Source organism: Scyliorhinus canicula, chromosome 18 (genome assembly GCF_902713615.1).
Source record: "Scyliorhinus canicula chromosome 18, sScyCan1.1, whole genome shotgun sequence".
Lineage (NCBI taxonomy): Eukaryota > Metazoa > Chordata > Chondrichthyes > Carcharhiniformes > Scyliorhinidae > Scyliorhinus > Scyliorhinus canicula.
In genome coordinates, this window is record NC_052163.1 from 6,245,203 (window position 1) to 6,258,238 (window position 13,036).

At 47.0% G+C, this 13,036-nt stretch overlaps 1 protein-coding gene across 6 annotated transcripts in view; it reads left to right on the plus strand.

The window, feature by feature from the left end:
* LOC119953471 (sodium-coupled monocarboxylate transporter 1-like) overlaps positions 1-13,036 on the plus strand; it is a 243,059-nt gene that overhangs the window by 81,704 nt on the left and 148,319 nt on the right. For all 6 annotated transcript variants that reach the window (XR_005458029.1, XM_038777789.1, XM_038777786.1 and 3 more), the window contains exon 9: positions 9,566-9,695. Coding sequence is in view for 5 of the 6 variants with exons in the window: in XM_038777789.1 (XP_038633717.1) it covers positions 9,566-9,695 (130 nt within the window). In the remaining variant the exon portion in view is untranslated. The remainder of the gene's footprint in view (positions 1-9,565; positions 9,696-13,036) is intronic.

Genomic DNA, 13,036 nt, shown 5'->3' on the forward strand with positions numbered 1-13,036 from the left:
CAGACGACCCAAATGGAATTGATGTTTTTGTAAAAAGTATTTTCATTGAAGTTTTTCATTTGAACAAATAAAACAACAAAACCACAGGGATGTTACAGCTCAGCAAAATGTCTCCACATACATCGATACAAAAACAGGAGAGCAACAATATGGCTGACTCAGTTCAAACATTAGACTTAACTTGGTGCCTCTTGTAGCGCTAACAATTATACCCAAAGCCGAGAGACTAGTACAATAGAGGCTTTATTGTTGTACGATGCTGTCCCTCCATCTGCAACTGTAGACTAAAGGTCTGAGTGACTCACACGCATATTTATACACAAGCTCCCTGTGGGCGGAGCTAGCCGGCAGGGGCTTACCGGAGGAACCTGTATTACAGGTATAGGCATACATCCCCCCTACTGCAAGTACGCATAACTACAGTGCTTATATCACCACACCTCTATACGCACTGTCAGAAAACAAGGGAGAAAAGGATAATGCCGCGAAAACATGGTAAAAAGGTACACACCTTCCAATGCAGCAATTGTGCGCAACAACCACTAGAATTTACGACACGTTCTTGGTGCCATGTTCAGGGTCAGCAACACCAGAGGCACCAATTACAAACTGTAACCTCCTCCCCTATGTGATAATGTGGTCCTGTTAAGGGTGTGATCCTTCGCAGGCCACGTGACCTGCTCAGGGCCTATCGTGCGGGAACGCTCGAGCCCCGACCAATAGGAACAGAAGTCTGGACAGTGTGGATCCTGGGGTCAAGGAGTAAAGACCTGTATGATATACCTCTGCCTGTAAATAGTTAAACCTCTTTGTTGTTTCCAATAAGCCTCTTCGTTATACAAGAAGCATCCTCAGTGATAGCTCACGCTATTACACCCTTCTATCCATCTGTACCCCTGCGGAGCCAATCAAAGATTCTTTAACACCACCATAACAAAAATAGAAAAATACAAAGGAAATTTACGAGAACCCCAGTTCTAAAAGGATATTTTACATTTACCACAAGACGCAACATAACCCCCACCTCAGGCACAGTACAGAATGATCATCATCATTCCACATATTTATACAGAGAGGACCAGCAGCTATAGATTCGGATTATAGTCAGTATGGTTAGCTTCTCCTAATTGAGACAGGATTTAAAAAAAGGGGAACTATCAGAAGCAGCGGATTTCAGGAGAAAGAAGACCAGGATACAGCCACAGAACCGTATTCCTCCAGTGTACATCCACCACCATATGACGAAGAGGAGAAAAGCTGCACATTCAGACAAACGAACGTCCCAGCCATAAGGAGGGGGGGTGGGGGGCAACAGGATATCAACCACAGTACAGGGCCCGACTGAATCCCAAAATAAAAATCCGATACGATTAGCTCTAAATGGGGGCTTTCCTCAATCCATGTGAGGAGGACCTAGTGAGGAATGAGGGGATATCTCATGGAAACCTATAAAATTCAAATGGGACTAGACAGGGTAGATGCAGGAAGGATGTTCCCGATGGTGGATGTGTCCACCAGAGGTCATAGTATAAGGATACAGGGTAAACCTTTTAGGACTGAGATGAGGAGAAATTTCTTCACCCAGAGTGTGGTCGACCTGTGGAATTCACTGGCACAAGAAGCAGTTGAGGCAAAAACATTATGTTTTCAAGAAGGAGTTAGATATAGCTCTGGGGCTCAAGGGATCAAAGGATATGGGGAGAACCAGGTTACTGAGTTGGATGATCATACTGAATGGTGGAGCAGGTTTAAAGGGATGAATGGCTTCCTGCTCCTATTTTCTCTGTTTGTTTCTAACCCTACCACCCGTCACCACACCTATCACCCTGCCGTGGCTGTACTCATCTCTCTATAAACAACATAAAATACACTCCCTTCTCATAAATGCAAGGTTTACAGCACATAAAAGAAAAGGGATAAGACTATGCATAAACCACATATCATATTACCAACTCAATATAATTTTGTCAAAACAGCATAACAGATGACTCTAACCCTCGTGGTCAAACAGCGCACATCCTTGTCAGACGAAAAGACAACAACATGAAATCAGCAACACATTCACAAGGGAATAAAGTCCAGCATTACTGATGAACTGCAGGATAATAACACCATCCATGGAAAGGCCAAGGCCATGACAGAATTGTCAAGAAACCCGTCGGATCTCTCAAATGTTCCATCGAACGAAGCATCATTACCTCCGCCACACCATCATCCAGATTTCAAGGAACCTCCGCCCTGGCCAGGAGGATAACTCGACATGACCAGCCACCTCACGATGAGCATCGATGGCAGAACAATATAAAACCTGCGTCGGAGCCTCCGACCAACCCCAGGCCTCAAAGACCAGATAGTGCTCCATCGAACCTGAAACTCCCAGCCTTCAAATTGAGATGGAGAAGGTCTGGCAGCCAATTCTCAAAGTCAGATTGGAACTTGCCTCTGACTCCCCACAAGAGACCGGGTTCATGGTGGCTAGCACTACTGCCTCACACACCAGGGACCCGGGTTCAATTCCGGCCTTGTGGAGCTGTGTGAAGTTTACATGTTTTTCCTGTGTCTGCGTGGGTTTCCTCCTGGTGCTCTGGTTTCCTCCCACAGTCCGAAAAAGGGCAGGTTAGGTGGATTGTCCATTCAAAACTTGCCCCTTAGTGTCCAAAGATGTGCAGGCTAGGTGGGGCTACGGGGATAGGGTGGGGGCTGACCTAGGGTGCTCTTTCAGAGGTTTGGTACAGACTTAATGGGCCGAATGGCCTCCTTCTGCACTGCAGGAATTCTGTTCTAAAACTCTGTCTGGCCCCTACTCCCCAAGTCGGTCAGGATAGGCGATATACCATGCAGCAGGGTTTAGAAGGTGAGCCCTCACCAGATAAATTGCTCCATTAACTAACAGGTTTCTCTTTGGCTATTTTCTCAAGGGCATTCCGTTGTTCATCAATGTGAGCACCAAAAACCTGCACCAGAGAGCTGAGATATAGTCGTACAATCATAGAATCATACAGCACAGAAAAGACCCTTTGGCCCAAGGTTTCTGCACCAGTCAATTCCCATGTTCTAATCCCATGTTCCAGCACTTAGTCCACAGTCTTGTATGCTTGGGATCGCAAGTGCATAACTAAATACTTCTTAAATGTTATGAGAGTCTCTGCCTCCACCACCCTTTCAGGCAATGAGTTCCAGACTCACACAACCCTCTGGGGAAAAATGTTTTTCTTCTCATCCAATCTAAACCTCCTGCCTCTCACTTTAAATCTATATCCCCTGGTCAGGAGCTGGTTTAGCACACTGGGCTAAATCGCTGGCTTTTAAAGCAGACCAAGGCAGGCCAGCAGCACAGTTCAATTCCTGTACCAGCCTCCCCGAACAGGTGCCGGAATGTGGCGACTAGGGGCTTTTCACAGTAACTTCATTGAAGCCTACTTGTGACAATAAGCAATTTTCATTTTCATTTCATATTCATTTTCATTGACCCCCTCTGCCAAGGGGAAAAGTTTGTTCCTGTCTACTCTATCTATGTCCCTCAAAATTTTACACATCTCAGTCATGTCCCAGCTCAGTCTCCTCTGCTCCAAGGAAAACAATCCAAGTTTATCCAATCTCTCTTCATAACTAACAGTCTCTAGCCCAGGCAACATCCTGGTAAATCTGCTCTGCATCCTTTCCAGTGCTATCACATCTCTTCTGTAATGTGGTTTCTGGAACTGCTCACAATACTATAGCTGTGGCCTAACCAACATTTTGTACTGTTCCAGCATAACCTTCCTGCTCTTAAACTCTGTGCCTCGGCTAATAAAGGCAAGTATACTAATTGCCTTCTTCACCACTGTATCTACCTGCCCTGCTACCTTAAAAGACCAGTGTACATGCACAACAAGGTCCCTCTGATCCTTGGTGCTTCCCAGGGACCTGCTGTTTATCATGTATTCCCTTGTCTTGTTTGTCCTGCCCAAGTGCATTACCTCACCCTTTTGCCACTGATCAGCCTATCTGACCAGCCCATCTATATCCTCCTGTAATCGAAGACTATCCTCCTCCCTATTTACCACCTCACCAATTTTCATACCATCCAGAGACCTACTGATCAATCCTCCTACATTAATATTTAAATAATTCATATAAACTACAAACAGCAAGGGCCCCAACACTGATCCCTGTGGGACCCCACTGGACACAGGCTTCCAGTCAGAAAGATCTTCGACCAACACTTTCTGCTTCCTGCCACTCAGCCAATTCTGGATCCAACTTGCTAAATTTCCTTGAATCCCATGGGCTCTTACCTTCACTATCAGTCTCCCATGTGAGACCTTATCAAAAGCCTTGCTGTAGTCGAAGTAGATTATGTCAAATGCATTGCCTTTATCTATACACCTGGTCACCTCTTCGAAAAATACAATCAAGTTGGTCAGACATGACCTACCCTTCACAAAACCATGCTGACTGTTCTTGTTTAATCCCTGCCTCTTCAAATGCAGATTTATTCTGACGCTCAGAATTGCTTCCAAAAGTTCCCCCACCTCTGAGGTTAGACTGATTGGCCTGTAGTTTCCTGGTTTATCTCTTCCTCCCTTCTTGAATAATGGCACCACATTGGCTATCCTCCAGTCCTCCGGCACCTCTCCTGTGACCAGAGAGGAATTGAAAATTATTGCCAACGTTCCTGCTATTTCCTCCCTTGCCTCACTCAGCAGCTTGGGATACATTTCATCTGGCCCTGAATATTTGTCTACCTTTAAGCCTGCCAGACAACTCAGAATCTCCTCTCTGTCTACGTTAATCTATTTTTAATTTTATTACAGTCCTTCTCCCTGATTTCTATACCCACTGTCCCTCTCACGAGTGAACACTGACACAAAGTATTTATTTAGAACCCTACCTACATCCTCCAGCTCCACACACAAATTACCGCTGTGGTCCTCAATGGGCCCTCTTTCCCTAGTTATCCTTTTACCCTTAATATACCTGTAAAACAACTATAGAACAGTCACATCAATGTGATTGCTTCCTTTTAGTTTTTAAGTTCTACCCATATGGCCTCAGTTGAAGAACCTTCTAAGATGTCGTCCCTCCTTACTGCTTAAATTGATTCTCTGATCAAAATTGTGACACCCCCTCTTTTACCTCCTTCCCTATCCCACCTGAAGATTATGTATCCTGGAATATTGAGCTGCCAATCCTGCCCCTCTCAACCATGTCTCAGTTACAGCAAGGACATCATACCCCCATGTTTTAATTTGTGCCGTCAATTCATCTGCCTTGTTTGTCATTTCATTTGGAGTCAGCTGTAAGTTCACAACTGACTCTGGGTCTCAACTTCGAAAGGAATTTTTCACCGACCACTTCTCTTTCAAAATCTGAAACTTCTCCTTTCATTTGACAGTACTTCACTACATATAACACACATGGGCTTTGCACCTGATTTGCATTGGCACAATTGAGAACATCATACCTCAAGAAATCATCTTTATATTGCTTTGTTCCCAAGTTAAGTTTCTTCTTTGTAGGCTGTGGAGGCTCTGGAGTTCTGTACAGAGTGAACACTAGCACTGCTCTGTCCTGCTGTGGATTCTCCTGGGCAGTTCTCCCCAGCAGATTCAGATGTGAGATCCTGGCCTGTAGGTACACTGTCTATTTGTGACTCTGGCTTCTTGTAACAAAATGATTCATCTTCACAGTCCTCGTGCCTTGCTTGGTAGTAGCTAGAAAATGGAAGAAGCTCTCCTCCGTGATTTGGCACCAAAAGCACATACGTATGGGGTGCTTAACACTAAGTGTATGTGCAGGAAGTGTGACCTGCTCACTGCTGCCGCTTATGGTCAGAAGACTGCACACAGTTCCATTTTGTTCTCATTTAAAAGCCAGTGGCTCCTGCCATTCTCAATTTAAATGGCAGTAGCAGCTGTTGAGCACTTCTCCTGCGATTGGGACCCACCCATGGGTCGCAACCCACACTTTGAAAAACAGTGCTGTAAATTAATAGATAAAAAAGCATAATTGCTTGAATGTAGTATGTTGTTGAAATGTCCTTTGTGCCATTGTATTGGGTAATTAAACTCTTGATCGTATTAGTCAGTAGCAGGTAATGGCATATCCCTTTTACCATTGTTCCGCTAGCAATCAGTCTATGTCCAAACCCTTTTGAGTCACTGTTTTTGCCAGATGTCCGAATCAACCCCTTGCTGCCCAGCCCTGTGCTGTTGCTTTTGTAATTTTATTGTTCCAATTATGAGGTCAAAACATGTCCATGGGTTTTGCTGGCGGAGGAGGAGGTGTGTAAGAGGGTTCGGAGAAGCATTGAGGGGTATCTGGATACCAATGATACGGGGGAGGTCCGGGTGGGGATGGTCTGGGAGGCTCTGAAAGCAGTGATCCAGGGGGAGCTGATCTCCATCCGGGCCCACAGGGAAAGGAGGGAGAGGAAGGAGAGGGAGAGACTGGTGGGAGAGCTCCTGGATGTGGACAGGAGATATGCGGAGGCACCGGAGGAAGGGTTGCTGGGAGAACGGCGCAGTTTGCAGGTCAAATTTGACTTGTTAACCACCAGAAAGGCGGAGACACAGTGGAGGAGGGTGCAGGGCGCGGTATATGAGTATGGAGAGAAGGCGAGCAGGATGTTGGCGCATCAGCTCCGTAGGCGAGATGCGGCTAGGGAAATTGGTGGAGTGAAGGATGGGGGTGGAAATGTAGTGCAGAAGGGGACAGAAGTAAACGGGGTCTTTAGGGACTTTTACGAGGAACTGTACCAGTCGGAACCTCCGAGGGGGAGAGAGGGGATGGAGAGCTTCATGAACAGACTATGTTTCCCAAGGGTTCAAGAGAGGCTGGTAGAGGGGCTGGGGGCGCCGATAGAGTTGGAGGAGCTAGTCAGGGGGATCGGACAAATGCAGTCAGGTAAGGCCCCGGGGCCGGACGGGTTCCCAGCGGAATTTACAAAAAGTATGCGGACCTGGTGGGTCCCCTGCTGGTGCGAACCTTCAATGAGGCATGGGAGGGGGGGGGGGCTTTGCCCCCGACGATGTCGCGGGCACTGATCTCTTTGATCCTAAAGCGGGATAAGGACCCCTTGCAGTGTGGATCATACAGGCCTATCTCGCTCCTTAACGTAGACGCTAAGTTGCTGGCGAAGATCCTGGTTACCAGGATAGAGGATTGTGTGCCAGAGGTGATTCACGAAGATCAGACAGGATTTGTCAAGGGGCGGCAGCTCAACACGAATGTGCGGAGACTGCTCAATGTTATCATGATGCCGGCAGTGGAGGGGGAGGCGGAGATAGTGGTGGCGCTGGACGCAGAGAAAGCGTTTGATAGAGTTGAGTGGGGGTACCTGTGGGAGATGCTGGAGAGGTTTGGATTTGGGGAGGGATTCATCAAATGGGTGAGGCTGCTTTACGCGGCTCCGATGGCGAGTGTAGTCCGATAGGCTCTATCGTGGGACCAGGCGGGGTGCCCCCTGACCCCCTGCTCTTTGCACTGCCGATTGAACCGCTGGCTATGGCGTTGAGGGAGTCAGGGAGATGGAGGGGTCTGGTGCGGGGTGGGGAGGAGCACCGGGTATCGCTGTATGCGGACGACCTTCTGTTATATGTGGCGGACCTAGAGGGGGGAATGCCGGGGGTGATGGAGCTGTTAGCGGAATTTGGGGGCTTTTCGGGCTATAAGCTAAATTTAGGAAAGAGCAAGGTATTTGTAGTGCACCCGGGGGAATCAAGAGGAGGGAATTGGGAGGCTCCCTTTCAGGAGGGCAGTGAAGAGTTTCAGGTACCTGGGGGTGCAAGTGGCCAGGAGTTGGAGGACTCTCCATAAGCTTAACTTCACCAGACTTGTGGAACAGATGGAGGAGGAATTTAAAAGGTGGGACATGGTGCCGTTATCGCTGGCGGGCAGAGTGCAATCCGTCAAAATGACGGTTCTCCCGAGGTTCTTGTTCCTCTTCCAGTGCTTGCCCATCTTTATCCCTAGGGCCTTTTTTAAAAGGGTAACCAGCAGCATCATGGGATTTGTTTGGGCGCATGGCACCCCGAGGGTGAAGAGGGTCTTCTTGGAGCGGGGTAGAGATGGGGGTGTGCTGGCGTTGCCCAACCTCTCGGGGTACTACTGGGCGGCCAACGTGTCGATGGTGCGCAAGTGGGTGATGGAGGGGGAGGGGGCAGCATGGAAACGGATGGAGAGAGCGTCCTGTGGGGATACAAGCCTGGGGGCCCTGGTAACGGCGCCGTGGCCGCTCCCTCTCACGAGGTATACCACGAGTCCGGTGGTGGCGGCTACCCTCAAGATTTGGGGGCAGTGGAGGCGACATAGGGGAGAAGTGGGGGGCTCGATGGAGGCTCCGTTAAAGGAAACCATAGGTTTGTCCCGGGGAACATGGATGGAGGATTTCAGGGATGGTACAGAGCGGGCATTAGACTGCTGAGGGACCTGTTTATCGACGGGAGGTTTGCGAGCCTGGGGGAGTTGGAGGAGAAATTTGGGCTCCCCCCGGGAAACATGTTTAGGTATCTGCAGGTAAAGGCATTTGCTAGACGGCAGGTGGAGGGATTCCCTGTGCTCCCCGCGAGGGGTGTGAGTGACAGGGTGCTTTCGGGGGTCTGGGTCGGGGGGGGGGGAAGATATCCGATATCTACAAGCTTATGCAGGAGGTGGAAGAGGCGTCAGTAGAGGAGCTGAAAGCGAAGTGGGAGGGGGAACTGGGGGAACAGATCGAAGACGGGACATGGGCTGATGCCCTGGAGAGGGTTAATTCTTCCTCCTCGTGGGCGCGGTTTAGCCTCATTCAATTCAAGGTGCTGCATAGGGCCCACATGACTGGGACGAGGATGAGTAGGTTCTTTGGGGGTGAAGATAGGTGTGTCAGGTGCTCGGGGAGTCCAGTGAACCATGACCATATGTTCTGGAAGGGGGTGGCGAGGACGGTGTCAAGGGTGGTGGGATCCAGGGTCAAGCCAGGATGGGGACTCGCGATCTTTGGGGTTGGGGTAGAGCCGGGAGTGCAGGAGGCGAAAGAGGCTTTTAAAAAAAAAAAAAATTTTTTTTTGGAATTTTTTACAGAAAATATAAAAAAATAACAAGTAATAATATGCAACAAACTGCCCCATAACCCCCGCAACTCCCCCCAAACCGTAACATCACATGTATCCCACCCCCCACCCCAACAAGAAAACGTAACCATAAATTAAAATTAAATAAATCAAATTTAAGTAAAATAAACAAACATAGTCATCGTGTCCCCCCCCCCCCCCCCCCCCCCCCCCCCCACCCCCGGGTTGCTGCTGCTACTGTCCCAGTACCCTATCGTTGAGCCAGAAAGTCGAGGAAAGGTTGCCACCGCTTAAAGAACCCTTGCACCGATCCTCTCAGGGCGAATTTGACCTTCTCTAGCTTAATAAAGCCCGCCATGTCATTGATCCAGGTCTCCACGCTTGGGGGCCTCGCATCCTTCCATTGTAGCAGAATCCTTCGCCGGGCTACTAGGGACGCAAAGGCCAGGTTTGCAATTATATTCCATAAATTTCCTTGCAAAAATGAATTGTCCTCCATTACATAATAGTAACAATTGTTTCTGATTTCACAGGGCTGTATTTCTGAACTGGATTGGTATGATTATTGTGCTCACAATAGCCTGCCTGTGTGGTTTAGTTATGTATGCTGTTTATGAGACCTGTGATCCAATAAAGACAAATAAAATTAGTAACTCCAATCAGGTAAGCAATATTTCATTCCATTTGAAATGAACTTAATATGCAGTAGCATTCTCTGTAGCATTAGTTCCCTTTCTATAAGTATCTGGTATTGACCTCTAATTACACAATCCTATTAATAACATTTCAAATCTAAATTACCAAAAGCGCGTTCTCATGTATCATTCTTCATCTAAGACAGGTTTAGTTCAAGTATCAACTATGTAGATTTATGAGGACAAAAACTTGGATATGACATTCTAAGACAAGACCAAAAGGATATAAAGACAATAAGATCGGTAATGGGGAGAGATATTGATAAACTAATCAAACACAGATACCATAAAATCCCGGTCAGAATTGATTGTGCCTGCACATATTAAAAGAAGTTCGGGAAGAGATAGCAGAAGCATTATTACGCCAACATAAAATTTAATTAGCAAAGGGAATTGTGCCAGAAAACTAGGAAACAACTGGATTCCTTTACATAAAAGGTAGAAAAAACAAACTGAGAGAATTCTAGATCAATTAGCTTAATGCCACCTTTGGAAAGATTAATGAAATTCTTCATAAAATATGTAATAGGAAAACATCTGGAAACCAAAAATATAAAGCAGAGTGTTCTGCACAGATTCATAAGGAAGAACATGCTTGACCCCAATCCTGTTGAATTCTTTGAAGAAGTGACAAAAATGGTAGATATGAATAACATAGATAATGTAATATATTTGGATTTGAAAGAAAACCTTTGAGGTACTACACAGCAAACTTTTGACTTATCGCCAGAACATTATGGAACCAGTGGACAAGTAGCAAAATTGACAGCAAGATGGCTACAAGACAGAAAACATGTAATATGGATCAACAGTGGTTTCTCATAATGGCAACTTCTTGGAAGTGGTGCTGGAACTGTTCATCATTTACATAAATGATTTGGACTTGGGAACTGGAATTAGAATTTTGAAATTTGCTGATGACACCAAATTTGGGGATGCAGTTACTACAAAGTAGGACAGTGACAAAATGTAGAAAGTCCTTAATAAACTTGCTGAATGGGCATATAATTAGCAACTTAAAAAAACATTTTTTTTACGTGATGTGGGCTTCATTGGCTCGGCCAGTATTTGTTGCCTATTCCTAATTGCACTTGAGAAGGTGGCGTTGAGCTGCAGTCCATGTGGTGGGGGTACACCCACAGTCTGTTGGGGAGGGAGTTCCAGGATTTTGACCCGCAACAGTGAAGGAATGGCGATACATTTCCAAGTCAGGATGGTGAGTGACTTAGAGGAGAACCTCCAAGTGGTGGTGTTCCCAGATATCTGTTGTCCTTGTCCTTCTTGTGGGTTTGTAAGATGCTATCTGCTTAAGGAGCCTTGATGAGTTCCTGCCGCGCATCTTGTACATGGTACACACTGCTGCCACTGTGCATTGGTGGTGGAGGGAGTGAATGTTTGTGGATGGGGTGTCAGTCAAGCGGGCTGCGTTATCATCGAATCATAGAGTGCAGTGCAGAACAAAGAGAAAAGAACAAAGAAAAGTACAGCACAGGAACAGGCCCTTCAGCCCTCCAAGCCTGCGCCGCCCATGCTGCCTGTCAAAACTAAAATCTTCTACATTTCTGGGGTCCATATCCCTCTATTCCCATCCTATTCATGTATTTGTCAAGATGCCCCTTAAACGTCACTATCGTCCCTGCTTCCACCACATCCTCCGGCAGCGAGTTCCATTCCATTCGTCCATCGAGTCTGCACCGGCCCTAGGACAGAACACCCTACTTTAAGCCCACGGAGGTGAGTTACTCACCAGAGGTTCCTAGCCTCTAACCTGCTCTTGTAGCCACACTATTTGTATGGCTAGTCCAGTTCAGCATTCCTCATTCGCAGATCAATGAGGAGGTCTCCAGTTCTTCATTAGAACTCCGTTCTTAATGCAATAGCACTCTGGAACCCCCTCAGCCTCAACTTCTGTGAGAGCTGACTGTACTAATAATCAATGTAACTCTGGATCGGTCCCTGGGCCTCAAATAATGAAGTCCGACCAAACACTTACTCCAATCCTCAGTCTTGAGGATAGTTTTGGCTACTCTACCATCTGATTGCGACACAATTTTAATCTCTGGTGCTGGACTTTATTTAGCCATTGCTCTGGTCACCACACATGATGCAAAAATATCTGGAAATTGTTTCTGTGTTGTCTTCTCATCTTCCTTCAGCCTCTCTGTAATTATGGGTGCAGCTACAACCTTCACTCCTACCAAATAATTCTCCAAAAGTCTACTCCGTCCACTGGTAACTTCTTAACCACTCAACCACTGGACCTGACAATAACACTCCAATTGTACTTTATACAATGGAATTGGAATATAATCTCTGCTTTTCCCATTCACTAACACATTGAACTCTGGAGGGAAAACCAAATCCACCTCCAGTAAGAGAATTTGTGTGACACCTAGGCCTTCGAATCTCACCTCCACCCTCAGGACCTTCTTTCCAGGTCTGAGGAGATCTCAAAGCATTCCCAGCTATCCATTCTCTACCTTGGCTACCTGCCTCACAGGTAGTTTCAACTCCCATTGCTCATATCCACCCATTAAAGCTGTTCTACCTAACCCTTTCAAATTTAGCATAAATCTGTCCCAGTTGTTTCCTTAAGTTACTTTACCTATATGCTTTGGGAACTTATTCATATGAACCCAGAATAGCGTATTTTACCTCGTCATAATCCTTAGATACTCTGACAGGGAAGCTGTGATGATATGATCTGCATACTCGTCTGCCATTGGGCCAGAACGTCGGCTTACCATTAGCCCTGGTCAGTCATGTGCCTCTCGACCGATTGGCCGAGAGGCTGAGTTAACCACGCCTCTATCAACGAGGTATAAATGCTCAGAAGCCTGACGATCGTTCCTTTCCACTGTAGACGATCGCCAGGCTGTGTTCTAGTTAATTAAAGCCTGACATTGGTAAATCACTCGCCTCGCGTGCAATCGATGGTGCATCAATTTAATTAACTACAACTTTGAAGATGGAGTTCCGCATCAAGCCCGAATGCCTCCGCATCAGCCCGCAAACTCCGAACTCTACAGAACTTTTCAAACTCTGGCTGACTTGCCTCGAAGGGTTCCTGGCATCTACAACCACCCCCCCCCCCACCGGGGCACAGAAGCTGCACGTCCTCCACTCCAGCGTGGGTATCGCCGCTTACTCAATAATCGAAGACGAAACAGATTATGACGACGCTATACGGAAGCTAAAAGGACAATTCCTCAAACCGATCAACAGGGTATTCGCTCGACATCTGCTGGCCACCAGAAAGCAGGTCCCCGGTGAGTCTCTAGACCAATACGCCCGGGCCCTCTGTGCCCT